General features: G+C 39.1%; 2 protein-coding genes across 7 annotated transcripts in view; one reads left to right on the top strand and one right to left on the bottom strand.

Moving 5' to 3' along the window:
- fancc (FA complementation group C) lies at positions 1-25,277 on the top strand. 4 transcript variants are annotated; one of them, XM_029509799.1, is made up of 15 exons: positions 1-103; positions 3,653-3,895; positions 7,414-7,501; positions 7,763-7,857; positions 13,071-13,175; positions 13,295-13,359; positions 13,586-13,750; positions 13,936-14,092; positions 17,349-17,404; positions 17,503-17,602; positions 18,905-18,977; positions 20,527-20,635; positions 22,596-22,770; positions 23,679-23,891; positions 24,476-25,277. In XM_029509799.1, exons 2-15 carry the CDS (start codon positions 3,698-3,700, stop codon positions 24,668-24,670), a joined length of 1,794 nt encoding a protein of 597 aa, XP_029365659.1. In that variant the 5' UTR covers positions 1-103; positions 3,653-3,697; the 3' UTR covers positions 24,671-25,277. The 4 variants fall into 4 exon arrangements, with proteins under 4 accessions (XP_029365659.1, XP_029365658.1, XP_029365660.1 ...); XM_029509798.1 differs by having other exon boundaries at positions 18,902-18,977; XM_029509800.1 differs by having other exon boundaries at positions 37-103; positions 3,761-3,895; positions 18,902-18,977.
- Positions 25,278-25,466: 189 nt separating this feature from the next.
- aopep (aminopeptidase O (putative)) overlaps positions 25,467-27,721 on the bottom strand; it is a 65,288-nt gene continuing 63,033 nt past the window's right edge. For all 3 annotated transcript variants that reach the window (XM_029509796.1, XM_029509795.1, XM_029509797.1), the window contains one exon: positions 25,467-26,134. Coding sequence is in view for 1 of the 3 variants with exons in the window: in XM_029509797.1 (XP_029365657.1) it covers positions 26,111-26,134 (24 nt within the window). In the remaining 2 variants the exon portion in view is untranslated. The remainder of the gene's footprint in view (positions 26,135-27,721) is intronic.

The raw sequence follows: 27,721 nt of genomic DNA, 5'->3' as shown, positions 1-27,721 counted from the left end.
TGAGAAGCTCGTCTCCTCTTCTGAAGACTTGAACAACGCATGGATATAATTTAAAAATCCACCGTGAAGACCCTAGTTTGGTGGCCGCGCGTCTTATTTAAACGTAAGTCCACATTTGCGGCTTCTGCTTTTACGCAACAGATGAACTTGCCAACAAGCTAACAGCTAAAGTAACGGGAGCGCGCGGGAGTTAACGAAGAAGACCTGACAGTGTGGCGAGTAGTTTAATACTGTCTTCTGCATTTTTAAAGGTCTTTTGTGTCTTTTATTTGAACCGGCATGCTGTGTTTTATCTTTTGCTGCTGCGGCAAAGTGGAGGAAATACTGGCATCGTGTGGCGTGCTTTAGTTCTTGCACCTAAACTTTTCACCGCATCCTGAAATCCCTTAAATGTTTCATACATCCCATATTCACCTGCAACTATGCATCAATACAAGCCTGAATGAACGAGTGGAGAGCTGATAACTGATACAGATGCTTAGCAGAAGTCACTACTAATTTTGTGGTTAGTTTAGTTTATCCATGAGTAAAGTTCCTTTTAAACATGGTCTTCAGATTATTTATTTTATTCAATCAAATGACTGAAAGATATGACACAAAACACATCCCATAAGGTAAATATCAGCATCTATGTCTGGCTATAATCTATAGATGAAAATGGGGACCGTTTGGCTTTCATGCTTGAAAAATGTAAATAATTTCAAGATATATTCTTGGAACTAAACAACTTTGTGTGACTGAACTATGTATGTCTGTATGTAAATGTAACTGTGTGATTGAGATTGGGGTGTGTGCTGAACAGGAATACGGTGTACAGTTCTTTTCCACTTCTGCTTTACTAAAAACCCAGTCCTGAAAGTGACTGAACAAGAAGCGTTTGTTCCTAATTTGGTTGCTCTTTTTTCCTGGGCAAAAATGAGTTCTTATATATTTACATCAGTCAGCCATAGGGGCTTTCCAGCAGAGATGATGGCAAGACATTAAACAAATCGTGTGTAATGAGGTGATCGTAAAATACAACCCTGTGGTGTCCCACACACGCATGTCATTATGGCACACACACACACACACACACACACATCTACACATCTACACACATCTACACACACTATTCTCAGGCTATATACAGACATGGGAGCACATCCTCACACACACCCTTGAAACCTGCCCCCCCCCCAACAATTTGCTCTCTATCATCATAAGAAATGAATAGTGTGCTGTGCATTTCACCTTAGGCTGTCAGCAATGTGTGTGTGTGATAGAAGGTTGGGTCAGTAGATTGGTCACAAGAGTTTAATATAACCACAACCTGTACACTTCGAATTGAGTATATTTTCCATTTATTATTTCTTTCACTCATTAATCCATTATCTGCTTCTGCTTTCACAGCAAGAGGTAGATGATGTGGGCCTTTTATATATGTATTTACAGTTAAATGTAAAGTGTGAATTTCCCCATTGTGGGACAATAAAGGAAATCTAATCTAAATTGGGAAGCTTATTTGATTTGCACTTACATGTGATTGTGATTACAAGTGATTTTCAAGGAACAAGCAAAAAGATAGCTTCAATGCTGTTGTACACCTTGGACTTAAGTACTAGATTTATTCAATAAGTGCAAGGGGATCATGTAGAAATAGATATCTTAGGTCTAATATCTGAAAGTGTATGGTTGCTTGTTCCCCCACTGGAAAGCCACAGATGAGAAGAGTCTGGACAGCAATTTCCCTGTATGCAGGAATGGCAATGCCAGATGTCATTCCTTGGAGAAACGCAGTGACTTAAAATGAGAATAAAACAGGTTACAATAAGTTCAAGTAGCTGGGTGAGGACCAATGGGCGGTCAGTGTTGGCTAAAGAGTAGCAGAGTTACATCTGCCCATTTAGGTTGATTGAAGACCGGCTGGGATATCACATATCAATCACATTCTGCTACACATTAAGCAGTTTCACTTAGTGTGAAGGGTCCAGCATTTTTTTATTGATACTGTGACGGAGAGACTGATTCGCCAAAATGACTAAGAGCTGAGTCTTGGAGAGGTTTAGCTGAGGGCGATGTTCTTTTATCCACGTGGATATATCAGTGACAAACTAATCTGTACAGAAAGAGGTCATCTGCTTGAAGCGAATGGAATATCTGGGTGTTGTCAGCAAAGCAGTCAAGTGAACAGCAACACAAGAGAGTAATCGGACCCAAGAAATGAGGTTTATTGCAAAGAGAAGGGGTACCAGTACATTTATCACATGAATGATTACTGGCACAAAGGTGGGAGATAGGGCTTTGGGGAAGTTTATATGAATGAGATCCAATGCACACATAGCAAGACAGATGTTTGGAAAAATCATTCTTACTGAGAGGGGTAAATTTGTAGGGGTGAGAGTCTTTTACTATCTCATGATTCGATTTGATTGTGATTTTTGGGGCTTCGACGAAACGATTTGATTCATAATGATTTCTGCTTCAATCTATAGGTGTGCAAAGGATCCTCGTGATCTACTCCAGTCTGCTTTGCAAGACAGAATGACAAATTGAGACATTAAAGTGTCTTTTTCACATTTATTAAGTATGAAACATTTATCCATGCTTTGATGGAATTGTTGCAACTGTTGCATAAAAGCAATATAACATATTGCTTAAGTAACAAAAATAAAAGTGTGAAGCTCATGTCAAGCTTGGCTCTATAAAATTTGTGATCACGAAAAAATGGAATTCATTATAAACATGGAATAACTCGAAACTGCTATAGGTCTAGACTGCTGGGAGATGCACTGTGCATCTCCCCGCTCTTTCTCTTTCTCTCTCCTGCATGCTGATGCTGAATCATCACTGTTCCACCTTCCTGCTCAACACCTGCTGCTGCAAAATTACTATTATAGGCTATCATTAAACACTATTAATCATTGTAATCCATGATCACTTCCACTGCTCAAACCTTTTCCTCCTGCTAATATTTACATTTGTGCATTTAATTGTACGAGGCATTAAGCCCTCTCTACATCTCTACATCATTGCATTTTCTATTGCATTTTGCCATCAACCATTGGCTGGACAACTGCCAATTTGAATCCAATTTTCTAGTGGAAGGAACCATATTTGGATGAGAGGGTGGATCAGAGAATGAGAGAGGGGTGGTTCTGACCCAATCTTTACTCTGGTGCAGTCTGTCAATTAAAGGGTAGCCGCACCTTAATTCCTGCCCTGCCTTAGCATCTTTTGTCATCTAAATGGGACCATAATTTAAATTTAAATTGTTATATTTAACAAAACTTGAAACCAGGGATCTAAACAGAAAACCATTATGAAAATGTTTATTGATTTAATAAATCAAGAGAGATCTAGGACCATTTTCCCATAGTCTATGGGATAGACAATGAGTGGAAGTGCCCCCAACTTCAATTAGATAGAATGCAGGGAGACCACTTTGATATATACTCTATGGTTTCGTGTATAACAATTTGGAAAACCTGATTTCTTTAAAACATTTAGCGATCCTGATACACATTTGCACATTTACAGGACACAATTAAAAATGTTGCCTTTGTTGCTCAGGCCGCGCCACAAAATACAAATAAAAATGATAAACAGCAGATAATAAGATATTTGTCTTTGTCGAAGTAATCCTTGGACCTGTCTAATTGTTTATCTCACCTAGGATATCTCTTAACTCCTTTGTAAATCCACCTGGACAAGAAGCCTAATGTCTCAGCTGCAACCACTGATCCAGCGCCAACAAATGACAAAGCCCTTGTTGAATGTCCAGGACATGCAGATCTGGCTGGACAAAGTGGTGGCTTGGGGCCAGACTGACAGTCCAGACACTCAGAAAGACACCAGCCTGCACTTGAAAAAACTAAGCAGTTACCTCCGGGAACTGCTTACACACATCAACAATACGGTAAGCAGATACAATAAATGGATTGCTCATATCCTCAAACATTATTTTGTCACAATCTATTTTGCACTGAAATTAGTTTTCTTGAAAATTCCGGTTATAACCTACAGTTTCCAGATGTCTGTTAAACCTCTGCTTAAATCTATCCAATCTGTTTTACAAAAAATATGTTGAAAGGAAAAAATAAGATCAGCTAATCACTTTGGCCAACCAGCTGAACTGCCATCTGATTAATAAATCGCTAAGTTAATTCAAACAGCAGCACGTCTGGTACACACACAAATGCGCACAGGCTCGGTCTCAGTTTGAGCCAGGGGCATGAACAGTAAGCTCAGCATTGGTCGGGTCCTGCTAACAGAGGCTTCTCTGTGCTGTGAAGGGGCTGTGTATGTCTGGCTGGCTGTGCTGCAGTGTTGAGTTAGTCAGGTAATAGCCGCAATGGGACCTCCAGCGCTAACCTAATGTATCCCCATATCAGGTCCAGCAAATTTGGGAAGCGAGCAGAGGGCAGGAGGGGTGCAGAACTGTGAGATTTCAGTGTTAAGACAGCCATGTCTCCTCTTTCCAACGCTTGCTTCTTTTTCTAACCATTTTTCTCTCACGTGGAATGCTCTTTAACTTTAGTAAAAAAAAAAAAAAAAAATTCATTGGCTTTCATTTGAGATTGTGCAATCCACATGTTTCATTGTGACATTGGTTAGAATCAGTCCCAGTGTCTCTATCAGTTTTACTTTTTATCTAATCTCAGTTTAAGCAACTAACTATATGTTTTATAGATCAATCATTGACTGGCTTTTATTTTTATCCGTCTATCTTCTTCTCTGTTAGCACTTTCCAGGGTATACGTCATACGCAGAGCCTGTTTAATATGATGGAACGGATACAAAGAAAGAGAAAAGAATGGTTTAAATTAATTACGTAGAATTTTTTATTTATTTTTATTTTTTTTTTACTGGTATTGGACTCATAAAACACAGGCTGAGGATAGCCTGCTTCTTGGCAGTATTTCGCATCCTTTGATAACTTAACAACTTTCCTGTGGCTTATGCCTGAGAGGAATGATACTTGTGATTATTATTAATTTCCAGATTTACGCGTTTTCTTTAAAAGTGATGGTAAGTTTCTCAGTAGTTAAATATAATTTAGATAAGTGTCTACTTTTCTGTTCTAGAGCTGCAACTAATGATTATTTTTATTTTCTTTAAAAATTTGGTCAAAGTTGAATATAGCTCAAATTTACATCATTAGATATTGTATCGTGTCCAACCAATTTTCCAAAAAAAAAAAACAAACCCTCAATTTAATAAGATGCAAGTCTATGAAAATGAGTTATTTACATAAATAAAATCCTGTAAATATTCCGTATTGAAGATGCAAAAAAAAAATGACCTAACTTGTTAATAGATGACGCCAACTGTTATACATGTGTTACCTAGTCACTTTTCCCCTCCAGCAGTTTTAAGGGGTGGTGTAAAAATGCATCTGTACATTATTACACCACCCCTCATAGGAGCTGTAAGATGGATGGAGAGTTTGTGGAAGTCGTCGCTGCACTCAAGTGTATATTTATGTTCTCACCATAGTAACTTGACCATTTATTGTTGAGGCTACTTTGATTGTGGCTCAGTGATGTCAGGGGCAAAAGTGGTTCTTCACTGTTCTCTACATCATTGTCTATAAATTTGTCCCATTTGCCTCCCTAACTAGTACACTAGTACAGTCACCCTGTTTCAGATATATCTCTAATCAAAACAAGATCCATGGTCTCAACATCCTTGTATAATTAGGGACAATGTTGACAAGGCTGTGATGATGATTTGGCTCTGGTAGTCAGTGATAATTGCTTTCTGTTGCAATGGCTCATTCTTATGGCCATTCCTGCCGTCAGAGGCCTGTACAGCTCCTATTGTTAATGAACATTCCTTTTTAGTTGCATCACAAACACAAATGCACATGAATCCTCACACAGACAAAACGTTTACCATGTGTTGGTGGATTGATAGGAAGCCTGACCGCAAGGGCTGTGTTCCAGACAGCACTGGTGATGTTTTTGGGGTGTACAGTGAGGGCATTTAGGGAAACTACTTGGCCCATTACCATTCTCCTCTCCATTAATGATGTTCTCAGCCACTTGAATGAGTCAAGCAATACTCACTGACTGTCTGATGCTGTTTTTGAATATATAGCTTAGCTGCTCCCTTTTCTCTCATGCTAAAGGTTTGGACTGAAGGATCTTTGTGCTCAATATTTTTTACAGTAAAAAGAACACCACCAATATATTGTGAGATTGCCCATAAAATCCACAGGCCTATATTAAAATACAGACTTTTTACTCGTGATGTAAGTTGGGGTTTTTTTTCCCCAATGATTGCGTGACACCCATCCTCCACTGTGTGTCCATGGCACTAAAGCAAGGTAAAGGAGTGATGTTGTATGGTACATGCGAGTAGCCACAATTTATGAAAAAGTGTGCAGACACATGCTTGCAACTTCACCTTATGCATAACTTCTTTGATTTGTTTTCTGTATGTCTAACTGTAGTCACCATATTGTAAAATATAAGTGGGTCTGTGTTGATTTATCAAAGCCAGGAAAGCAGTCAGGTAAAAAAAAAAAAAAAGTTTTGCAGCTGTGTTTTTATAGAGTTATGACTGTGATGTGCGCTCATTTTTTCACATTGATAAGATCCCTGATGGGCTGTTTTTGCTTTTCAGTCGCACGTACTTGGTACTGTAGGCCGAGTTGTGTTTTTCCATCCTTTTCAGAGAGCTACACAATAAGCTTCAATTTCTACATCTGAAAATCATCTGGTGAAAGTGAATATTTTCAAAATTGAAATGTAAAAATTATAATTTATAAATTTAAGGTTGTTTAAGCTCTGAAATGTAGTATCTGGCTCAGCTTAGTTCCGCATGGATATTTTGATTAGCTGTGATGAGAAATAAAGCACGGTCTATTGTTCTGAACTGGATAAACAAGCACAGACACACACATAGTTAAACCCTTATTGAGCCCCCAACCAGAGCCCTGCTCTGAACTGTGCTCTTTTCACTGTCTCTCTCACTATTGACTCTGCGGTGAGAATTTTGACATCACCCAACACAGGGAGCAAAGTTGATGCATGAGTAATTTATGGTACACCTGCAGATGTGGCTGCTCTTCAACATGATGCTTTCAATCATGAAGTAGATTTGAGATTGTTTGGTGTTGTGGCACAAGATTGTGTGGTTAATAGGATAAAACAAACAAGGATACACCAGGTGAGGAGGTATAAATAGGTTCTTTTTAATATTATGAACCAATGAAAGACATGATCTGTTTTTAACTCTGTTTCTGTCATGCTTGAATCCGTGCCAGATGGTTAAAAAAAACCAAAACAAAACAAAACGCTGTGAGACGTAATTCACTGAAGTTATAAATTCAAGCATAGACGCCCAGGGGAGTAAAAATATTAAAGATAAAACTTTTAACATACTAAAACACAAATCGTTATCTGTTCCTATCTCCGTTCTCCTCCTAAGAGCTCCACATCAGAAACTATGAAGACGCTGCCCTCCATTGGCCAGTTTCTGGGTCGACTGTGCTGGAACCCTTATGTCACTGCTGATGGTAAGTGCACTTTCTGGACAGCTTCAACTCCACCCGTAGTGGAGTGCGCTGGATGGAGCAGGTTTGGAGTGGTGATAGGCTTTTAAGATGTAGTCTGATGTTATTAGAACTTCTAGAGAAGTAAAAATAATAATGAGCAACGCTTAATTTGTGTTGCACTTTCAGTACAAGTCACAAAGTGCTTCAATGCAAAGTCAAATTGTGATAATGAAGCTGAGATCATGGTGTGTAATGTGTGTTGTGGTGCTCTATTGTTTGCAGATACAAGCAGAAGTTTGTTGTTCCAGTGTCTGTGGGGACTTTTCTCAGAGCACCCAACCAACGCTGTGGAAAGAAAAGCCAACCAGTGGATACGGGTATGAACTGGACATACATTATTTCATTATTTAAGTGATTGGCAGAGGTGAAAAGTGACCCAATATGGTTTATATTACCCAACTTCAATCCCATTGTGATTTACTTCCACATTGCATGTGCAGTAATAGTTACTAAAATAAACATGTTGATTTAACTTAGAGATTTCTTTTTTAATTCAATAAGTGTGTTTAATATTTATTTCTAACAATAGCAGCTTGAGCCTGGGTCAACCAATACTCCCCTCTCAGACACATGCAAATGAGAACCTTAAATCTTAAATTAGGGAAACTGGGACAGGTGGACACAAAACCCAGAAGAAAGTAATTCAGAAATCAAAGTTGTGGTTCTTTTCATTCATAATATTATTTCGGTGTTCATGTACATCTTCTCTTAGTGTTTCATCATATACCTTTTCAAAAAAAATTTCTAGCTTGATCTAAATGCTGTTTATGTCCTGATTAGTTCTGGACAGGCTTCACACACATATTAGTTGCCAGTTACAAATCATCCCTTTACCAAAACACCCTTAAAGGAATGTCACTTTGACTGCCTTTAGGCAGCTGAAGAGATTTTCTGTCTAATTTACTTTTAATGGGATTTTTTCTCTCGCCAGCCTTCTGTGTCTCCTCTCCAATGGGACATAGATGATGAATGAGGGAGATTGGGTCTTTGTTAGTATAAGGCCTTTTCTGCCCAGAACTGTAAAACATATTTTGAAACTGAATTAAAATTGACTGTTTCCATGCCTCTTGTCACCAGAGAAGGATCAGCCTTTAAATTATGGTTAGTTGATCCTACTCACTGTGTATTTTCAAGGCGCGTACACAAAGGAGGGAACAGAACAGAGGGAAGGAAGATTCAGCAAATTTCAACTTTGAGAAGGTTCACACAGATGGCTTATGATAAACAATGTGGAACCTTCACATTTTTGCCAGATTAACTGTGTGTTTGTGTTCTTTTGATTAATTTCTCATCTAATAAAACATCTTGCTAATTAAAACAGTGCCTTGAAAGTAAATCCAGAATTTCCCAGATGGTCTTTGACCCATAAGAGGGGAAGTGGAGTGCATGTGTGTGTAGTAATGTTTGCTTCTATATCTTTGTGTTTTTGTATGAGCATATGTCTACATATGCTGTATATGTTGGTATTGATTTCATGTGCATAGTGGATTGGCTAGCAAGAAGATTGTCATTACGTTTTCTTCAGGACTTGGTTGGTTAGATGCAGTTGAATAATATTGAGTTGCAGCCTTGCACTGATACTTGTTAATTGTTAAAAATGTAAGTATTTCCCATTGTCCACATTTATACAAGCAGTTAATTTTCATTCAGTGGTTTAAGTCGAGTTCACTGGGGCCACTCATACTAAAATTGCATGCATGTAGTTTATATTGCAGGGCACTAGTTGAAAGTGTCCAAAGAGTGCAAGTACAATAAACTGAAAACCAATTCTGCAGGCTCGCCTCATCCTCCTTCTCTTTTCCAAAGAAACTTCCACTTCCCACAAATGACAGGAATGGCGGGAAGGACAAAAAACCTATTCACCACAGCTCAACTCATGTGGGGGAGCAGGGCAAATGTATGGTTTTAGGCCAGAGATGATCTGTCTCTCTCTCCTTGTGTCTGTGTTGTGTTGGATTGTCTATTCAGGAATGCAGAATGCAGCCTGTTTTCTGTTAGCCCCGTCTGATCTTGCTCCCCAACATTGTTTTCTTGTTGCCTCCATAATAGAATGAGGGTCCGGTGCCAAGTGACACATAAATACTTGGTTTGTGTAAGTTTTTGAAATGTGAGCATTTGTGCAAATACATGCGTTTTACTGCTACTGCATATACTGTTAATGCCACTATTTTTTTTCTCCTTAAATTATAATGGTGTTGACTATTTTGCCTTTTCTCCTTTATGTCTTTATTTCACCCCGCCCTGCCTGCCACTCCTTCCCGCATCTGTGTGTTTTCACTGCGTTGGATGAATACTGGGTACAACCACATGGCTGCAGGCTACGTCAGATAGTCATTAGCTCACTTGGTCTGTTTCTCAACATCCTGCACTGGCAGGAGGACCACACAGTGCTGTAGTAACATGACATGATCTTTGAATAGATGACAGATAAGTGCATGAGAGCGTAATATTAGAGGGCCAGAGAGATGGACACTTTGAGTCCTTAATCTTGGGTGTGTATCTTCAGTGACTCAAACAGGGTGAACCACATGTGAGCCCTGGAGCTGCTGTTGCTACTTAATACTTTTAAAAACAGATTTTTAAATCTTGGTTGCCTTTTGTCAGAGATAAAAGTGCCTGTCTCAGAAACTCTCCTTCATCTTCTATTTCTTCTTCTTGGGTGTCATCCTTTGACTGATAAATGATCCTTTGTATTGCTTTATTTTTTCGTTTCACTTAGAATTGGTAGTTTGGCATGTCCTTTTTTCACATTTGTTACAATTTGTTCACAAGCCAAGTATAAAAAGTCCAGTTTATGGTGTAACTACTTGGCCACCAACAGCCACGGTCGGTAACACAGATGAATGTATAAACGTTATTTCAGTTACATTATGTACCCCCTCTGATCCATAAATCACCTGAATTTCTCTTTGCAATTTCTGTGTGCAGACTTAATAAATTAAAACTAGCTCAGAAAAATCTGAATTTGTGAACTTGGTACTGGTGCACATACTGTATTATTGGACATAACAGGCTGTTTTTTTTTTGTCCTGATTCTTTGCATTATGTGAAGCTAAATTAATTGTCTCATCCACATCTCTGCCAAATTTTCTTGTTATATTTCAAAACAACTCTTACAATCTGCTTGTAAACAAACCAATAGCTCCACTAAAGATAAATCTATTTTAAAAAGTTAAATTAAGCTTTGATAGTGCTGTTAATCAGCAATTTTCATGATTTCCATGCACAAATCAACTTTAATAACAAATTCCACATATTGATGTGGTCAAAAGCATTCTGATTGGGTCTTGAATTTGGCAGGAAAACACACACACACTTATAATGTGCTCTCTCTCTCAGTGCACCAGGTTTACTCATTTCCCTCATTTTATCTGCCCTGTCTTTGTCTCTGCTGTTTTGACCATTTGAGGCTATACTTGAGTCTTTCATTGGTTTTGAGAGAATTCAATCATGGCCTAGTAATTGTTAACAGGCACCCATCAAAACCAACCAGAGGCTATGCCTTCTGCATTTTTCTACATACCCCGTTTTAATTTTAGATTTATTGAGGGATAATTTCTATGGCAGCAGCATATCCAAGCCCCCAAAGCCAGCTCGGTTGCTGTTTTCTGTGAGAGAACGATGACTTTTGACCCAAAGTATTTGCCATCCATCTATCCATTGCCCTTCATCCCATTCCTCTAGCAACCACACCCTTTTTTTCCCCTGCTCCAAATACAGCCACTGCAACATGTTCCAGTCTCTCTCTGCCATTCCTTTTAACTAACCTTTCTTCAGCTTCTTCTCCCCCAGCCCCAACATGCCTCCGTAGCAAGGGTGGGATAAGTGTGATTGGTTTTGGATGTATTCAATGTGCAGGGTTTGAGGGTGCTCAGATGGTAGTAATTGGGGTTGCTTTGTGAGCAATGTGGAGGGTAAGCATCTTAGCGTGCTGTAGGGCCTGGCCAAAGAAACCACACAGCTCCACCAAGAGCACTGCAGTGCTCCTCTGCCTGCGATTTAGTTTTTTTTCTCCTTCATTTCTTGTTTTCTTTTTCCTCCTCCTTTTTCAACATATTCTCAATCTGTTTCTCTCCTTGTTTCCTGTTTATTCCCTTTTATCCTTAGTTTGAAAGGGTTTTAAATTCTTTTATTCTATTCTCAGTGGTGTGGATGTTTCTCTGTTTTTGGTTCAACTGAGTTACAAAAACAGATGTTTGCCGAAGATGTGAGGCCCTGTCTGTTTCTATTGGATGACACTTTCAAACGTGTACCAGTAAATCAACTTATTGTGGTCAAGTGGAGACAACAGTTTCTAAGGTTTAAATCAATTCGTGATTTTGAATTTATAGGTCTGTGAATTTTGATCATGTTTCTGAGTATATGAATACCAGTGGGGGAAATTAATTTCATATGTTCACTTTATTAGTCATTAGACTAATGAGGACAGCGTAGGATTGTCTTTAAGCCTCTGGTCCCAGAGGAGGCATTATATTTTCTTGTTCTTTGTCTTTCTATAAGGTCCCATTCTTGTGAACTAGATATCCCAGTGACACCAACCTCTCAAAGTTGACCTAAATTTTCAAGGGCACTGTAGCCTCACACAAGTTTTTGCTATAACACTTAGATTCATGTAATTACGTCATAATACAAATTATTATAAAATAGTTAAAGTCAAACTCTAAATTGTCCGTAGGTCTGAGTGTGCGTGTGAGTGGTTGTTTGTCCCTGTGATGGACTGGTGACCTGTCCAGAGTGACCCCCGCTCTCATTCGATGTGCCAGCACCCCCCACGACCCAGAAACGGCTAAGTGGTAGAAAATGAATGAATGAATAATTAATGTCAAAGATGTCAACATTGATATAGAAATGGTCAACTTCACTAAGAAAATGCTTCTGGTCATTATTCAGTGCTGTAACTCAGGAAGGGGAGATGTGACCATATTTCCTGCAACTTGGCTGGTTTGCGGAGGCACACAACCGCAAGGCAGTAATTCTAGTTCTTTTTTGTGAATGACAACATTGAAAGTAAAATAAGCCTCAGCCCATCTTGTCCCGCAGAATATTTATTTTATTTGTTGAGAAAAACATCCCTTTTTGTAGCTGTCTTTTTTTGGAAGGAGTTTGAAAACAATTCCTGTAACACTGTAATTACAGTATGAGTTTAGTGTTCCCTCTCTTTGTTCCTTTATTATGACCAGCGTTCTCACAGATGAGAATCACCACAGTTTATTAGTCTGGTTTTATCACTGTATGATGAGGCCCCTTCTGAAAAATGCTTGTAAAACACCAAGGCCCTGTGTAATGAAGAGCGCTTATTTCTGAAGTTGCTCATATGCTGTCCATACATTCTCACTTACAGGAATGCCTTTTCAGCACTCATGTGATAAAAATGATATGATGCCAACGGAGTCATCCTATATTCCTCTAACTAATTAGCTTTGATGTTATGGATCTTGGGGTCTGGACAGATTTTATTAAAATCTTGTTTCCTGTTATAGATAAACACAAAAAGTACCAATAATTTGCTCTGTTGGCCAACCTCCCGCAGAAAGTGTTATGTCAGCTCACCACAGAAGAAGACGTTGTGGCGCAGGCATTAATGAAGAGTATGGGTATTCCACCAGAGGAATATCATGTCAAAGTCCTGAAGAAGGTATTGTCTCCTTTTTTTTTTTAGTTGGGGGTGGGGGGTGGGTAAATATAATCTACACTGATATATACTGAATGTCATTATGTTAACATTGTGTGTATATGCTTTGTCTTGTATTTCAGATGGTGGCATCATTGCAGGAAAAAATCGTGACAAACTGCAATTCCCTCATCAGCATAAATCAGAGGTACAGCACGCAAGAATTACTTTACCTTACTCCAAAGGTGTTGAATCAACATTGGCAATCTAACTTAACAACGTATCAGGACTAATTTTGTTTAAGTAATCAATTCATTCATGTTTGTTGCATTTCAGGTAAAACATACTTTTGTTAGAGTGCAGGTCTTTAATAGTTTTCCTTTATTTATTAATATTGAATAGATATTTACCACCAAGTGAATGACTCTGTGTAGGTGTTCATGTGACAGTGTTCGGGCTACGTCAGAGGCGTGTGTCCCCCTGGTCGCTTGTCCTGAGGCTGCTCCTCTTATTGATGCGCTGCTGCAGCGGCCAGTAAACTGTGTCAGAGCGCCTCTTAGTCAAGAGTTCCTGGATGCAGTTAGCTCTGCCTACTCAAGGTAGGGAAACATGGAGAGGCTCAAGTGTGGAATCATTTTAAAACCATAATTATTCAATAAGATCCATATTGCTATATAATTTGCTTAAGTTGAGTCCAAATATATAATTCTGTATGTGGAAAATGTGCCATTATGTAGGATATAAAATGATAAACTATGCAAATTATTCATGCTTCTCTCTTCAGCCAGGACTTGTCATTGGAGGAACAGTCGGTTCTCTCTCTGTGGTACCACAGCCTACCCAGCCTGGAAAAAGCAGTTCTGAATTTGCTGGAGTCTGTTTTTACCAACTCTGGGTCAACACCACAGAAGATGGAAGAGCAAGTAGCTCAGTCACTTTTGGTGGGCAATCTTTAAAATGACTCTGCAAAATCCCAACTTTAACTGCATAAAATCATCTAAAGTGTGCAAATAATATTTGATATATCATCTGTGAAACTGCTGCTGAGTTGGTAATAGTGGCCTTATTTTATCTTCACAGCCTGAGATGCAGTGAAATGTGTGGAATATTGTTCCATTGCTCTGTGGCATTTTCATTAATTTTACTGCCGCAGGAATTGGCAACATTTAAGACTGCTGGTAAATTGGTGACATATTGCTCCATTAAATGTGTTTCTTATGTACATAGTTTGACTCATCTGCCCTGAATTATAGTCTCACATCAGAGAGCTTAATAGCTTTTTAAACTGAGACCAAACAGTTTAAATATAAGGCCTGCTCATTTTATTGTGAGATATAGTGAGTTATTCTGTTTTCATATGTATGAATCTTAAAAACATTCCATAGCTTTTTGGGGTTGGCCTTTATTGACTGTTTTTACCTGGCGAACCTCAGCCACTTGGCTTTGCTCTGCATGCATCTCACCTCATTTGGCTGGCTTTTAAACCCTGTCTCACATCATTTGGCCCGTGCTACACAAACTTTACTGTGCTGGGTAGTAGCTGAACTCTCACTTCAGTCCTTGGCCACTCCTCACTTCATATAGCCTAATCTCATGCCCAGCAAACATCAGAGGTGATTTTTGATTTATAGGTTGTTGTGATTAGTTTTGAAGAGGATATTGTCATTAGTTTAGGGCTGTCAAAAACACAATCTGTGAGTTCTTTTTTTTTTTTTATTCCGTTGTTGGTCTCACTGTCACTTGAAACATACAAGACATATTGGTGCAACCACTTTGATAAGCAGTGATTTAAAAAAATATATATATATTCATAATAATTAGGTGTCACCCAAAGTAGATGGTTCAAGAAAACTAAACTCTGAAGTTACAGAATCTCATCTTAACTGTGGAAGACTCATTCACTGTGTAGGTATGGCATTAAAACAGAGAGGAAGGGACTAGATTAATGTGTGTCGACGTGTGCTTATACAGATTAATTGTGCCAAATGTGTGTGATCAGCAGCAAATCACTTTCTGTGCACAGTTGGGAATAGCATCCTGTTTACCTAAGTTACTGATTGCATTGCCTTCAGTGGCTGTGGATCTTACAGAAACTTGAGTGGGAAAACGAATATACCTGCCTTTTTGCTTCATGTTAACCGAGGTCAGGTTTGTCAGTTGTGACACTCCTATTTTCCCAGAGTGATGGTCCACTTGAGCTGTGTAAATAACAGACCAGCTATGCATACTTTTTTAATCTTAGAAACAAAAATTGGGATAGATTGGAACATGCTGGTAAATAGATTAGTAATACTACATTTACAGGAATAAGCTTCTCTGCCATTTGACTCCATCATCTTGAGTTTATTGGAGCTACTCTGGTAAGACGAGTTCTGTAAACAATCAGACTAAGTCTATGTTTCTGAGTGATTGGGTGAGTGAGTGAGTATGATATATGTAAAGAGAGAGAGAGAAAAGAGAGATTTTAATTCTTTGGTCCATTATGAATCTAATTGTTTTACATCTCATCCATCTTTGACTGAGCTCTATTCCTTTATCACTTTACTAGTTCACACGTACATCCATGCATACATGCAAATGCTTTCAGTCTCCATGCTTTATTTATGATATTACATCTGGAATAGTGTGTTTGTCATTAAAACGGTGGGTGGCATACATTTAGGTTTCACTCAGCCTTCAGGTTGTTTGGATGTCAGATGTGCATTTCAAGCAAATTTCTGTGGTGGTGTGTCTCTGTTTCCACGTTAAAGGCTAAAAAAAACAAAAAAACAGTGGAGCTGACTGGCATGTCTCTCTACTTTCCTCCCTTTCACTTACTTGTTTAAACTGCAATCAAAAATGGGAAACATGAAATTAGACTTGCATTTCTTGTGTTGGCTTGTCCCATCGCTCTGTGATTCAATGAGAGACACAGGCCCAAAAACAATAAATACTCACTTCCTGGGCCTGACTGCCAAAAACAGGATGTTTCTTGTGTGCTGTAATTGACCCTCCTTGAAGTGTTAGTGGTAAGGTATGGAGGAGGACACACACACACACACACACACACACACAAACCCCCAAAAACACCCCCATCTGTTTTCACTAGGTGGAATCATGACAGTTTGCAAACATGCGTGAATGCTGGCATCCAACCCGCATATGTGCTGACAAACGTCTACTAAATGACAACGAATTGACGATCCTATCTAAAGAATTATATGTGCAACCTTCTTTGTTTGGTTACTGCTATTTTATTTTACCAAGAGAAGCAAAAAGAAAACATGAAAGAGACATGTCAAAACTGAGAATGACTGCACTTGCTTTGTTGGGACATCGTAATGACACCATATAAACACTGGGTGGGGCTGTTTGTTTTTGACTCTGAGTGTAATCGCTCAAGTTCAGCCAGACTGGAGGCACAATGCCCATTTATAAAACTATGATGAACCTTAGGGGTGTGTGGGGGATATGTGTGTGTGTAGTATATTTTACTACACCATAGTAAAATATAATTTTGCCATTTATAATTACTAACATAAGTGGCAAATGAAATAATAGAAACTTTGCTGATGTCTGATTATGGCCCACTAATTAATGTTTCTGCTACCTCATTACACTGCCATGTTAAAGCCTGTAAGGTTCACCCACACTGCAGACTACACATTCTCCCCCTAAGATGAAGTGCACATCCCTCTGTTAGAGTGTAAGAGTGTGGGAGGGGGATGCAAGGGAAAATAATTAGGGACTAGAAGATTTAAAAAAAAAAAAAAAAAAAAAAAAGGGAAAGGAAGGCAGACTTGAACAGTGCAGCTGTTAAATGTTTGCACTGGGGCGTTTTAGAATGTGTTAAATCTAAAACACATGATGAGTGTGCATTAGGAGATGCAATGCACGTGTGTATACAAATGTGTGTGCGGGCTCTGTGTGTGTTAAAAGGAAGGAAGGACTGACAGAGTGGCAATCTGAGTGGTTAATGTGAAGGGGCTGAGAACGCTGACGAACTGAGGTCACTGAGCAGGGAGGTTTGTGGACGATGCAATGGTGACACCCAGTGGTCAGGATTTCTGGGTAAAGACGACTAACTGGTTTAATGCTGATCTATCTCACCTTGTGGGAGTGATCAGTGACTCCTGTATTTGCTGAACTGTTGATGTTGGATTTATTAAGCTATATAAATTTATGCGCTTTAAAGATTTCTTTTTTTGTGTGTTTCAGCTGAAAGCCTGTGCTCAGCACTGCTCGATATTCTTAGTTGTAAATGACATCTTCAGGTGAGTGCTGAAGTGTTCATTTCTGCTTGTATGTTTGTTCGCAAATTCCATTGATTTTTGGACATTATATACTTGTGCATTTGTGTTCTGTATTGCAGGAATTTCCTGAAGCAAGTTGAAGCAAATGAGTGTGTTAAGTCTCTAATCCAAACCTTTACCAGCTGTTTCCTCAGGGAAGTGGCACTTATGCAGCCTCAGGTAAGTCTCATCTTAAGAGCCAAATGACTGACATGTATATTTATTTCTCCTAGGCCTTCCAATGACCATCAATTAATCTACTCAGTATTGCTTTTATTACCTCATAAAATATAAGCAAATAATAAATAATCCCCTTTATATTCCCAAAGTGTAAATTATCATCATGAAATTCTTTTTTCTTCAAACTGATAGTCCAAACCCTAAAGACTGCCTTTACAAAATGGTGAGGTAAAAAAGAGAGGCGGCACACTTTAAAAGCTGGAGCTCTTAAATATATTTCTGCATTTTTAATGAAACATTATTTAAACACATCAAGGTCCATCATTACGATTGTTCCTGATGAACATCATTTTTCATTGTTTGATTAATTGTTCAGTATTTTAATTAACTAAGTGCTCCAGTGTTCAGTTTGATATTGGCCAAAATAATGAAGTCTAGCAAACCACATCTGGCAGAGACACATTTAACATTTAACTCTGCTTCCTGGGTCTGTATTTGTAAATTTCCTGTATCAATTGTTTTTATACTGCAGTCTCAATAATAGTTGTGGTAATGCTGGAAGATTTTAAGCCTATTCCTCTTAAGCACTTTCTGTTTAAAAAAGGACTGAACTGTAATGACTGTGAGATTGATGATGCAGGCTTGGTTCTACACACAATTTCCTCCTCTCTGTAGGCAAAGTCACTTAACATTTGATGAATCCTCCATGTTATCACTTGAGCATTAGCCAGGAACTCGCTACTCAAAATACACACTTGTGCCTCATAGACAATAAATGCAAATTGCTTTTAAATCATCAATTTGGAGGTTATAATTTTGTACAAATACAACACCTACAATGTAACCCGAACTGATTCTCTCAGATATACGTGAGTGAGTTGTTGCACAGGGCTCGTCCATCAATACATCCTGTGTGGCTGTAGGGAATAATTGGGGATTCTCATGTCAGCCATTACTGTGAAAAAGGCCAGAAAGCAGATATTTTACGACGCAGGTGTGATGTATTACCTGCTACACGGTTTTGTGACTGTAGCTTCACTCCCTTTCACCTCTATTAACCAGTAGATGGCAGTGCTACAGTGTATTTACAGTAGGCTTGGTTTTTAATGGCTGTTGTCACACTGCACTAAACGCTATCTATTACACGCTACATTACACATTAGCACCTACTGTATCACCATTATACAGCCTCCCATTCAAAATGTCATTTTTCAGGCTTTCAGAGCATGTTGATGTATGAGTTCAAGGTAAGTGTGCTTTACATTTATGAAGCTCAGGAAAAAAAATGTTTTGTTTCAGAAGTGTGTACCTTTGAAGTCGTTCTTCCCTCAGTCATCCCAGAGTCTGCTGGTTCCTCTCTTGACCCTGCCATCAGGTCAGTGTGCGGCTACACTCATGCTTATATCTGTTTTCTGTCCGAATGCCTGCTTTAAAGGTATGAGTGTGCTGAGGTATTCTTTAACAGTGTGTAAACATTTTTCCTGCCGCATAGTGAATGGGCTCTTGTGTTTCTGCCTCTTGCTGATCAATATTAGTTAAGAACTTTGTTCTGTGTTTGATGTCCATTATAAAAACTGACATCATGTGTCACTGAAGTAAAGGTTACTCATTCTCGAAATGAGTTAAGTGTCATTTCCTATGTGCAATCTATACAGAAATTTAATCTGTTGCCTGTTTTGCACAAGCTATTTGCTGTCAGCACTTGCTCATCTAACCCAAACGCACAAATACACAAAACACTGTTATTCTCTATACTGAATATTTATTGTGTTAATGTATGAGAATCTTTACTCATGAAAGGATGCACAGAAGTTGAGTGCAAGGCCACGGAGCAGTCGGGCTTATCAGTGTGTGCCCAGACTGGCCTGTAGGCAGAAATTATTTACATGAATGGAGCCATTTAGGGACATGTTGGACCTCAGCCAGAAGTCTGAGTTAATTATTACAGTGTGTGGGCAATTTTTCACCAGAGCTTGAATAGAAATGTGAAAAGTATAAGATTTGAGGTTTTCTTATGATTTGTGCTGCCTCTGAAAAAGTCATAAATTAAGACTCAGCATTGGATTGTTAAAACATAGCCTGAAGGCAACACCTGGATCAAGATACCAAGCATTTGACATGTTTGTAGCTTAGCTTGTTAAGCATAAAATCCCTCACCTAATTTGTCAGTTAGGTGGGGAATTTAATGCAAAATGTGGGTTTTTGTTGTTGTTGTTGTAGTTGTTTTTTTTTTTTTTTTTTTTTTTTTTCCCTCTGGTCGAAGTTATTTTTAACAGAACAACGTGGCATGTGACAAACACCACTCTGGCTCCTTTAGCAGTTAAAAATAATAGAGGGAAAACAGGAAGAAGTAATTGCCAGCACTAACAGAAATTTATCCAGTTGTTTGGGAAATACTTGTGCTTGAGATTTGAAACGTTTTCCAGTAAAGTTACTGTGGATGTAAAATGTTATGTGTCTTGTGGTAACCTCTGGGCAGTAAAAACTGCACTTTCTTGTGCAAGTGTTTTATTTCAAAATATTCTGCATCTTAACTGAAGAATGCTTAGATATTTTGTGAGAAACATTATGCTTTATTGCAGAGTTAGATGCAAAGGTTGATACGATTCATCAGTGGACAGTAAATACAATGCTTCCAGCAGTAGGGAGCTTGGACTTTAAACAGGAGAACGCATACAGCAGAGCAGCTTCAAAGCTCATTCTTGACTCATTATATCTGGTTAGTTAAAAACATATGAGAATAAAGCTAAAGAGAGCTATTTACAACTTCAAAAAAATCACTGGCTTTCCTGGTATATCTGTTAAATTATTCCTTCACATTGACTAGATAACTGACTTTCAATAATTTGAACACTGATTGCAGATGGTGCGTAAATGTGCTGTGAGTGATAATTATTGCCATGTATCTGAATCTCTTCTTGCAGATATACCTCAGGAGGCTTGGAGACATCACCTGAACTGGCTCAGTGGCTCATTACAGAGAGTGACAGAGGAGGAAGAGGAGGCAGACGGGGACGGCAGCGGCAGCACCAGGTTAGAGTGAGAAAGGCTAATAGAGAGATTGTGTTAATATGTGTCTGCTTCCAACAATATACTGAATACATGGGCGATGTTTTTATTCCAATTAGCTGCAGTTGAAGGGGTGTTTAGTAAGATATTTTCCTCTTGCATCACAGCACAGAGGTCCTGCTGCACTGCATGACTCCTTCAAGAACTCATTAGAGGCTATTAGCTTGGGAAAGAGAGCTGTGGAGAAAACTGGTGTTGTAAAGCTCAATAAGAGTGAGAGAGGGAATTTGAAATAAGAAGAAGCAGGGAGAAATAAGACTGAGAAAAAAACAAATTAGCACGACATAGCAGAGAGTGAGCAGCCTTAGTTGGATGAGTTTAAAGAAAAAGATGATGAAGACATGGGGGGAAAAAGCAATTAATGTCCTTGAGATGGAGACAGCTGACTTGATACCCTCCAGCTGTGGTTTTTAAGAGGGCCCATTATCCCCACCACTGCTCCTTTCTGGAGCTCCATGCAAAATTCCCAAAACATTGTTCCAAGCCACTGGTGGGAAAGTAGTATGTTGTGTTGTTCTGAGCAAAGATGCAGCTGCTCGGGCCCTACAGAGGGATTCTGCTGGTTGTGTTTAGGGGCCAAGGAGGAAGAAGGAAGATGAGGAGGAGAGCTCTAATGATGGTATTAGGGAAATTTGAGAACGATCTTTATCACTCAGCTAAGTCGTAGCTGCACTGGATGCAGCTGTGTAGCTCTGTTCTGTGCTTTCTTTTTGCCTAAATCTCAGTCCATCTTATACTTTGGCACACACTCACATTTTACAGTAAACCATGAAACTTGTGTTCTTTTATTTCACTTGTCTCTGTTTGTTTCATTTCAGCAAAGGGAAGTTGAATGCACAAAGGATCAGGAAATATTTTGCACTTGCTTGAAAAAAAAAAAAAAAAGCCTTTTCAGTTATTATTGTCACGTCCTTCCTCCTGCTGTCCCACTTTCTGTGCCCTGCCATGCTCTTCTTTTTTCTAGCAGGGTGAGATTTTTCAGCAGTGAGGGAATTGATAGTGAATTGGTACAATGCAAACAGGCATGCATTATGAAGAAGTTCTAAAAGATTTGGTGTGGATTTTTGGGCAAATGTGCTGTTGAAACAGGTTACACTGATGTTCATTGCCCCTCAGGAAGATATCACAGCTTCGAACAAATCATTTTGATATCTATCTCTGAATCAGGTCTCTATAAAGACTTTGATTATCCACTGCTTCTACAGGCAGCGGTGGGATTAAAATTACTGGCAATCGGTCAGAAAGTAGCTCATTGTTAAAGCTCTTGTGATGGAAGTGATCTCAGATGGCCTGTTATTGGGGGGCTTGTGGGCTGCACTGGAAACCTAGTGGTTTTATGCCCCCTCTGGTGAAAAACATCACAAATTTGTTTCAAAGGCAAAAAAACAAACCAATGCCAATCACTTAATAAAACAAGGCAACCAGAATCAGTTTATTGATATCAAAATCTTTTAGCCTCATAGTCTTGTCCCCATGTGATGGTGTTTGTATCCCACTATTACAAACTGACATTGTAATGAAGAGATAATTCATTTGAAAAAAAAAAAAGCTTTATCACAAAGTCAACCCATTTTGTTTCCAATCACAGACATTCAGGCCTTCATATAGTTATTGACTTTGATCAGTTGCCATGTAGAAGATTTTGGTCCCGTGAAAGGCCACAAAATAACTATTGTATTTGAAAAAAGGCACATTGCTGTGTGTATGAGCAAGATAGATTCTAGCCTCAATATAATTGACATTTTTTGCTGTTAATGTTCCAGTTCCCTTATTAATTGCAGTCCATCCAGCATTTGCTTGTATAATTATGTTCTGTGATTTGCTGCAGTGTAATTTGTCACTTCCATAGCAGTGGCACAGATGAATTTTTCACATTGCATGAAGCGTTATTGTTGAACATTGTTATTTCCTTGCTTTTCTGTAGGAGGCAACACAAAGTGTTTGAAGCCTGGTTCCTGCTGGTTCAGTGTGCCCACTGGATCCAGGTCACTGTCCAGCTGCTGGGAACATCAGGGTGTGAAGACTGTGGGCCCCTCCTGTGGCTGCTGACTTTCTACCACCACCCCACCAACAGAGGGCACAACAGAGCTCTCCAGCTGGTAACACTGTCCTCAAACAATATTGTTCATAATAATATTATTAAGTTCTTTTCATATATTTAAGTTTTTGTACGACTACATTATCTCAGGAACCACATCTGTGATTGTGATGAAATGTGGTACAAGCCTACAGACTTCCCTTCAGCCTCAACTAAACTTTCTGTTTAGTGCTTAACAAATTGTAACAAGCTAACACATTAAACTAATGTCTGTAAACAATTAATAAGCCCTACCCTACCTGTAATGCATGTTGTTTGGCTGCCTCAGCATGCAACCTCAGTGAGCTGCAAGCGTGGGGACAGACAATTTGTTGCTGCTTGCAATATCAGCGTTGGTAAATAGTAGTATTAGTAGTAGTAGTATTGGCTTTACTATTTTCTCAGATTTCCTGAGTGTAGCATGTCCATCAACATACAATGTGGACACCGTGGTATTTGCTGAACGCAGGCAGGCCTTCGCTTGAATGCCACAGAACAAAAACAGAAATAGAATAACACATTAAAAAATAAATTATGGATGACCCCAATCTGAGAGGGAGAGAGTGAGACAGTGCTTGAGAAATACAGATGAGGGAGGGGAGCCGGGTGAATAGCGTGATGTAGTATTGATTTCTCAGCCAGTGTCTGGCCAGCTGGCCCGAGTTTCATCTCCCCGTTTCTTGTTTTTCCGCCTTCTCTCATAACCCCAAGAGCCACTTTTGTAGCCGCAATCGCTTTCACTACATTAATGTTCAACTCACAGAGGGTTGTCTTTGTTCATCATTTGTGAATTACTATTACATAGATTTTTTTTTTTTTTTTTTTCAGAGGATAGATACTTCCTGACGACTAATGCTTGTTGATGCCAGTGCGGTCTATAAATAAATTCCTGTCAGTTAACCTTTACCTTATCGTATTGACTGTTTCCAGGTACATGTCAAAGAAGTGTGGGACCACCTACGTTCCCTTTTCTCCATCTCAGCACATCCATTTCCTGTTGATTACTTGCAATCATTGGTCACTATGTTGTCACCACAACCTCAACAACCATCAGCGTCCCCATTATTGATCCTTAGCCTCTTGGTCAACTTTGCTGTTTTCTCCCAACAATCCCTGAGTGGATCAACTCGCATTTTACAGACGGTGAGAAAACATCAACCCATTCTTTGATTACATGCACATTGCACATGCGCATTACTTTTGGGTATTTAAGATTTCCCAAAAGTGAAAAAAATAAAAAATAAATAAATTATGTAAGTGCAGTATTCAAATAAATCTTCCATCCACACACTTCAGACAGTTGTGCAATGACTTGGCTGGTTATGAAAGAAAATTACAACCACACTTTGGTTTATTTCTGTTTCTCTTAGTAGAATTCTGCAGTTACTTTTAGTTATGACTCGAACTTTGGTAATTTGGTGGTAACTGTGGTTTTTCAACATTGATTTTGATGTAAAATCTCTCAGTCCATGTACACCAGATGTTTGGAGGTCAAATGGCTCTAATTGCTTAGATTTAGATGTATTAGCAGATAGACAAGCATGACGTCAGCTTCTGGAAGTTAAATTCAAAGTGCATTATCAGAAATTATTCAGTACGACATTGACTCCACAAAGAATTAGTCCCTCTCCTTTTCAGATCCTAATTTAGCATTTTCTGGTGAGGCGATTGGGCCTGTCACAGCTAATAATTTTTGTCTTTGCATATATGTGTGTTGGTCGTTCCAGGTGGTGGATCGGACTGGTCTGGTTGATGAAGCAGCCCGTATTCTCAGTTCACTGGAGCGCCGGCTAAACGAAGGAAGGTTATCAGAGGGTACTAACAGAGTTCATCTCAGGATCAAAGAACTTCAAAAAGCACTAAAACATATGCATGCAGAACAGAAGCCTGCTGAGAAGCAAGCACACACTCAAACTCTCTAAAACAGGTGAGGGCGCACACACCTACGCACGCAGACAAACACAGATTAGCAAAAATAACCACACAGCAGTGGGTTCATCTACGGCAAAAGGTTTTTCCACGGCACGTTTGCAGAATGACAAATAGCCATGCTCTAGTATAGATACGCTCCGTACAATGACAGGAGTGTGTCAAAACAGCACAGGGAGGACAGATTATGTGGAGAGGCTACAATTATATGCACGCATGCATGCATGCACACACACACACACACACACACACACGACTAAAAGGCCCACAAGGACATTTGAGGAGTGACAGATCACACAGCAAAGAAGCAGCAGCGCGTACAATGTGTCAGATTCCTCCCACTCATATAATTGTCCCAAAAAATAAATCCTTCACGCTACACATGCTGACTGCAAAACATTTAGGTCTGAAGAAAACCAAATGCTTGTAATCTTTGTATAGTTTCTTTGTGGTATAAGATGTTTCTATGAAATGCACATTGTAGGCGATTTATCTGAATTTCTGTCTGTACATTTCTTTTTTTGGATTAATTATGAACACTGTTCCATTGGGTTTGATCTGTAATTTAAGCCATTTGAAATAAATTAATTGTAACGTCTGAAAAAACCTGCATTTGCGTCTAGATTATTCCCTGATTGTGCAAATATTTTTAGGGTTGCAACTGATGACTATTTAGATTATTGATAGTTAACCCTAACCCTAGTTCAAGATCAATTTACATGACAGTCTGCATATGAAATCTAAAATCAGTAATCTGCAGAAGGTAATAACTGAGGTTCAGATTTTTGTTCCTTCAGTGAAGGACTGAGCTTGAAAAGTCTTTAATTTTTTTCAGATAAACATGAATTTATTTGATCATGAACACATTAAAAACAGACAAAAAAAAACTCACTCACTTTCATTACTTTTTCGCACAGCCGTTACAAAACCGTCATTTAGACGTACAGACATTCCCTGAATTCCCTGAGACGTATATATTGCAGGCCTGAGTGAAGTCATTTGTTATGCATAAAACATTTCCGGTCTAAATTCTTCAGAAACAGATCTTAGCTTTAGACTAAACAATGAACTCACACCTACAGACGCTAACAAAAACTGAGCACAGAGGTGCAGTTTCTGCATCCCTGAAGCTGCAACTTTCAGCCCCATTACTTATCATTTTAAAACAAATGCTGGGCATGAAGTAATGTTTCTGTCTTATCACAAAAATAATGAAGTCCACAATACTGTTTTAAGCACACGCACACACACCAGCCTTTCCCTTAGACTTGAATGAGCAGAGCTGCTGTTCTCTAAGCCTTGCCAGTTGGCCTTGGCTGTAGAGTAAGAGCGCAGCCTTCTGGTGTTCACACTGCTGAGTGATACTGCAGCATCGCCTCTCCTACAGCGGAAGAGGAGCTGAGCGCTGGGCCACCCAATGTGCCAAACTCCTGTCATCTCCATCTGTATTCAGCAACCTGGAACAGAAGGATATGAACAGATTTTAGCACCACAGAACAGTTGGTATATGTCTACAATCCTCTGGCTGAACTGTGGTTATCCACCTGATGTTACGACAAACACTGAATACAGTTCAACTTCAGCCAGGGACAAATACTTCAATCTAGATGTTGTGTGGCCTCATACGGGAGAAACCAGCAGATGCTGCATTTCTGATACAAACCACGCTGGTGACAATAGAGCCAACCAACAAACACAATCGAATATTTCGATTTTAGTTTAGTGGATAAAGAATTTTGACCGATTATCGAGCAGCATATTCTACAGTTGAAAAATGAACATGCCATCCCCCTCTTGTGGACAAACCATGTAACACTGACATATTTAGCATTTCTGTGCACCTCCGAATTTGAGGATGCAGTTCACAATAGTTTTATCTATAGGATAGTTCTTTTACTAATTAAATGTTTCGTTTATAAAATGTTGCAAAATAGCAAAAAACTATTTTCCAATTTCCACAAAAAACAGAACCAACTTTTAAAATTGTTCAAACATTCAATACCCAAATACACAAAACAGACAAATACAATAAAGCCTCATCACAATTTATAGATTTTTTTTTTTTTTTAAGTTTGTCTATGAATTAATGAACAGCTAGGTTCAGCAGTAGACTGATTGTAGTAGATAGCAGTAATTTGTAATAAGCTAATTCTGATGGCTAATAAAAGCCCAGTCGATTTAACAGCTCCCAATTCCTGGCCCATTAGAAGAATTTATCTATGTCATACTTTTAGAACCAAATAATTGAAAGTTGGAAGTTTGCTGGGACTTTCTCGCCACCATTCAGTTGAAATATAGTGCTTAACATGTAGGTTAAAAAGTCTGCTACTAAAATGGATGCGATCACTTTTCGAATCCTGAAGAGCTGTAAATAATCTGGCACCAGGGCTACAGTTTGTTTGTGTTTCGGCGGTGAGCGGGCTGGACTCCTGTTCCTGCTGAACTGAGCCAGTGGTTTTATAGGACTGATTATCAGCTCAGTAGGCACAGGAAGCCAAGCCCAAATCTCTGTTCTGTCTTTCTCATGAAGCACGGGCTGGCCATGAGCGCTTTCATTTTGCCTTTTTTGCTTTTTTCATGCAGTCTCTTTAATGAAGCAAAGAGCAATGCATGTCAGGCAGCGTTCCGCTTTGCCAAACCCACATGAAACCTCACGACTGTCGATTCAATTAAAGCATTGAGACAGTTGGATTACACTCGATGGTGAAAGGTGTGGTTCACACAGTGGAAACCTCACGACCGCACTGTCAGCAAGACCAGCTGCTGAATGGTGGGAGCCATCCAGAGTGACTGGTGCATTGTCGGCATAAAGAGGCAATCAGATGAATGTGCAATCATTTCAATGGAACGATAAATCCATCAAAATCACATTCCAGCACCTTCTGTCAAGAACATGCATATTACTGCACACAATAAATCTGAAAAAGTTACCAAAGTATACTTTGAAAATAGAATGTAATTCAACATCTAAAATATACTTGACATTAAAGAGACAATCGGTCCAGTTTAGTTGCATGAGGAGAAGACGGTGTGGGCTGAATGCA

The sequence above is a fragment of the Echeneis naucrates genome, chromosome 9, assembly GCF_900963305.1.
Source record: "Echeneis naucrates chromosome 9, fEcheNa1.1, whole genome shotgun sequence".
Lineage (NCBI taxonomy): Eukaryota > Metazoa > Chordata > Actinopteri > Carangiformes > Echeneidae > Echeneis > Echeneis naucrates.
Note: the sequence above shows the minus strand (reverse complement) of the source record. Positions and strands in the feature narration are given on the sequence as shown.

What these genes read in the sequence shown, in the direction of transcription:
- fancc (XM_029509798.1), top strand. Translation starts at nt 3,698, where the DNA reads ATGTCTCAGCTGCAACCACTGATCCAGCGCCAACAAATGACAAAGCCC. An exon ending in AAGCCAACCAGTGGATACGG is followed by an intron (nt 7,858 to 13,070) that starts GTATGAACTGGA and finishes AACCTCCCGCAG; the next exon opens with AAAGTGTTATGTCAGCTCAC. An exon ending in GTTGTAAATGACATCTTCAG is followed by an intron (nt 17,405 to 17,502) that starts GTGAGTGCTGAA and finishes TCTGTATTGCAG; the next exon opens with GAATTTCCTGAAGCAAGTTG.